This window comes from Etheostoma spectabile, chromosome 13 (assembly GCF_008692095.1).
Source record: "Etheostoma spectabile isolate EspeVRDwgs_2016 chromosome 13, UIUC_Espe_1.0, whole genome shotgun sequence".
In the NCBI taxonomy this organism is placed as follows: Eukaryota; Metazoa; Chordata; class Actinopteri; order Perciformes; family Percidae; genus Etheostoma; species Etheostoma spectabile.
This window is the reverse complement of record NC_045745.1, coordinates 27381719-27386179: the sequence shown is the minus strand read 5'-3', so window position 1 is coordinate 27386179 and position 4461 is coordinate 27381719. Positions and strand designations below refer to the sequence as shown.

Genomic DNA, 4461 nt, shown 5'->3' with positions numbered 1-4461 from the left:
CTTCCCATCATTCATTCAGGCCATTCGTTCCCTCCCCCTTCCCTTCTTCCATCAACATCTGTTTTCATATTCTGCCTCCCAACACTGACCTGAACTAATACTCATATTCGTTCTAATACTAATACTAGCGCCAAGTTGAGGATTTGAGCCAGGACCCTGAGCTGCATGCCAGCCGGTTGCTGCCTTCATTCCCACATGACCCAAAAGCCTGGCCTCAGGAGACGAGGGATTAGCACGAACCAAACATCCTGCAGCCAGCGGCCACTGTCGGGCCCCGGCAGCTCCGGTGCACAGGTTACGGTCAGACAGGATTTAGTCCTGTGGCCGTTGTGCCATCGAACAATAATTGACAGGGGTCTCCTGTAAATCACTTTTACTGCTTTATGGCTAACAACAATTTCTAAGCCAATTCACATCAGTGGTGGTTCATTCCATATTATTTCAGAAGAATTTGACAGATCTGCTTTATTCCACACATCTGTTCGAAGAAGATGCAAATGTCTGTGTTCTTGAATGTGTTTCCCTCTTGCAGCAGGAATGTATGCACGCTGTCATCGTGTCTGTTACCAGGGAAGGGACTCCGAACCAGTTTCTTAGCAACCTTTGGATACGTCCTAGCTTTCATGTGATTTTGCTAATGAGTCCCTGCTTATTCACCAGAGTGTAAAATATTGCATGAACCTGCATACTGAAGCAACAATAACCCTTCAGTTTACTTTAAATGCACAGCTCACTCCGTTGTATTCCAGTGAAGTTCTGTGCAAAAGCAAGAGTGTGAGTGTTTCGTGATGATGTCATGCCAAAGCTAGAAAATAATTTCCATGATTATCCTGCTTAATGGTGGCTCGCACTATTTATGGTGGAAGCGGATGCAGTTCAAACAACATGAGAGTAGGCCAGTAATTTCCAATGAATAAATGTGGAGTTCTGTAGAAATTGATGAAAGGGCGTTTTGCTCTGGAGTGTTAATGGGTTGTTTTTGATGATGTAAACATGAGCAGATAATTGTTTTTGTCTCAGAAGAAGAAGGCTCACAAGGTGATGATATCGTCATGATGTTCATCCATTGTCAATGCATCTTCTGGATAGATGTTGGAAGATATTATGTGTACATAATATCTTTAAATAATAACTCTTTTTTTGGTAAAATCATAATGGGTCACCACACCTCAACTACTGTATTCAATGGTAGGAAAATAACCCGGCATTTAAAGCTTTAGATATGAGCTGTCTTAATATGATTTGTGCGGTTTGTTTTTTAGTTTTCAGGGAGCCCTACACCGTGCGGGTGGCGGATCAGCGCTCGATGCGGGGCAACGTAGCTGTGTTCAAGTGCCTCATCCCCGCTGCCGTGCAGGAGTACGTCAGCGTCGTGTCCTGGGAGAGAGACACTGTTTCCATCGTACCAGGTAGGACGTCACATGAGTGAATCTGGATTATCCTGGGGTGGGCAGGTTGATTCATTTCATAGGATTTAGGTATGTCTTTATCTTCTGTGCGTGTGCGTGTGCGTGCATGTGTGTGTGCGTGTGTGTGTTTCTGTTTGTGTGTGAGGACGGCTGATGCACCGCTGCGCTCTATGTTTGACCGAACTCTTAACTCGTGTCTTCTGTCTGCTCACTGTTCTGGATCACTGATCTGGTCCTCCTTCTCCTCCTTCCTCCCTGCTTGATATCTCCTCTCTTACTCTCCTTTATCTTGCTCTACTCTTCAGAAATTTCCCTCTTACCGCTTTTACATCTCATCACATACAATAGTTTCCCCCCCTAATGTCGAATCCTGCCTTTAATTGTGATTGACACTACATTAGATAGACTCTCCTCCAAGTTACATGACTATTCCGCAGTTCTTCAGATCTATTCCTGCCCTCTCCCTGCTTGTCTTAGCACCATGTCCTTCAAGAACAGGTCCCCAATTAGAGACATAGGATGTCAATAGGACTGTGCCCCCACATTCGTCTTCATTAACCTCATTTGTGTGTGAGTGGGTGTGCAAGAGAGAGAGAGAGAGAGAGAGAAAGAAATGTAGTGTTGTTTATGTAGTTGTTTTGTCTGTCGTCGTCGTTTGTGAAAACATTGAGTGTTTTATAATGCAATTGTATATTGTGTGTAATGTATGTTTGAGACCTGTTTATTTTCTACATTTAAAATGCTTGCAATAACAATGTAGGAGAGAGGGATGAGAGGTAGAGAAGAAAAATGAACCAAAGGAAGAGAAGCAAGGAGGGTAGTAGGGCAAGAATGGCCTCAGGTCCTGGCAGATGGCGTTTTATATTATATGTATGCAAAACACACAGACACTGTGTCACACATACACATGCACCAAGGTTGCAGTAGTTTATTTTTATTATTTGACTTACTTTTTTAAATTAGTATTACAGTTTTAATGTACAAAGTATGTATGTACAGTATTGTAGTGTATTACTGTACTTTGTGTCACATTTCTGTCTATTACACATTTTGCAGAATTACCAAAAAAGCTTTCTAACATTACTCCATGCTGTAATTTTGATTTTAATTTTTTAACATACACATTCAAATTTACATTCATGTGACCTCATTTTTCCACACACTACTTTACTTTACTCATTGTACTTTTAGCTAAATGCATAAAAGTTTGTTGCACACACACACACACACACACACACACACACACACACACACACACACACACACACACACACAACCAAAACACACACACACACACACACACACACACACAACACACACCACCACCAGTCATTTTCTGTTAACAAATTACTGAATTAGATTTTATTATACATGCTATGTTTGTTTAAAGTTTTTTTTCTAAATGATATTTCTTAAATCATTGTCTTTATTTGATTTGCTGTTTTCACTTTAAAATCAAGAATGCTTCTAATTTTCCCTTTCCCTGTCGTCCCTCTTACATTAGAGTTCCGCCTGTTTCTTAACCCTCGATACAGTTGATCTGGTTTGGATGTGCCAGTCTTCTGGTGTGTTGTGCCTTGGGTGTGTGTGTTTATGTGTTTATGTTATTTTTGTACGTGTGGGGTGTTGCTGTGAATACCATCGTGAGGCTGCTGTGTGTAATTAGGGCTATATAGGTCAGTTGATGAGCAGTGACTGTGAGGATCAGATGTTGAACATGATGAGCTGCTCACTGAACTTTTGCATCTGTACAACAGCGGCACACACAAACACAACAAGCACTCGCAATGCGGCCATGTTCAACCTTGACCCCGACCCACCGCTCTAATCAACACAGGGACCTCATCATCCATACAGCCAATCAAAGCAGTCACTTATCTGCAACATGACCTATTAAACACAACACGTCTGCAGAACAGTTCGTAATCTGAATATTGAATGTATGCACATGTACGCACAAAAGCTATGCAAACATCCAGTGAATATCCATATACAGTACATACATGTGGTTATATAAATGGCCCAATGGAAACATTATTGACGGTGATATCCAACTCCTCAATTAACCATCTCTTGAGTTACTTTAAGATCACTGGTCAAACTCACTTTCTTTCTTACTCTCTCCCCCCTACTCAGCCAGCAAAGGACTGTCTGGATAGGTCTAAGAAAGATGTGAAAATTAAAATTGATTTTGTGACTGAGAGCTCTCCGCAAGCGATTGAGTGGGTGGTTGCCTGTCTGGCCTGTCACTATTTTGTTCCTTAAGAAACACAGCAGAAGGAGTTGCAGTTGATTTCAAGTGAATAAATCCATATGTTGTGGTTGATTTTTTTTTTTAATTTAAAAACATTAATTCCATAATTTTTAATGAATGCTTGTTCCTGGGCCTATCCCAGAATGCAACAAAACTCCCTGGGCTTTCTGGCGGTCGATCATACAGGGAAGAGAAAGAGACAATCACATTTGCACGAACTGACTTACATGTCTTCTATTTTGTTAGCTGTCTCTGTGGTAACAAAAACTTTGTCTAGGATGTTGTCTGGTTTGGTATTGATAAAGAGGGACAGTGCTAATATCCACTGCAAACAACAAGTCAAAGCACTCAACCATCACTGAACTTTCTTTGCATTTTACTGTAAAAACAATGCTCTAGTGGGCTGTGATTGTGATTGTTCCGCGTAGTTGCACGACAAAAGAAAAAATAGGATTGGTTCTATTTTCCAGCTGCAAGTGTCTATCTTAGTGCTGAAGATTTCATTAGTTTAAACACATATTACGCATTGAACGCATTTTTTTTAAACATTTTAGTTGACTTTAATTAGAGGTATTGGTGCATTCAAGTCATCTACCTTCAGAGCATCTACCTTTTTTTGCAATGAGGAGTTATTATGAGCAGACCCTGATTAGCAGGACTATCACATACTGCTCTGAAGGTTGAGTTGATGACATAACACAATGCAGCCATACCCTCTGAACCCCAACAGGTTCCATTTTGTCAAACACACGTTACCCATCTGGAGGTGTGTGTGTGTGTGTGTGTGTGTGTGTGTGT

General features: G+C 41.1%; 1 protein-coding gene across 3 annotated transcripts in view; it reads left to right on the top strand.

Annotated features, from left to right (window-relative positions):
• The window catches only part of LOC116700585 (Down syndrome cell adhesion molecule-like protein 1 homolog), a gene marked incomplete at its 5' end in the record, with an annotated part of 54215 nt that overhangs the window by 11871 nt on the left and 37883 nt on the right, over positions 1–4461 (top strand). For all 3 annotated transcript variants that reach the window (XR_004334687.1, XM_032533899.1, XM_032533898.1), the window contains 1 exon segment: positions 1263–1409. Coding sequence is in view for 2 of the 3 variants with exons in the window: in XM_032533899.1 (XP_032389790.1) it covers positions 1263–1409 (147 nt within the window).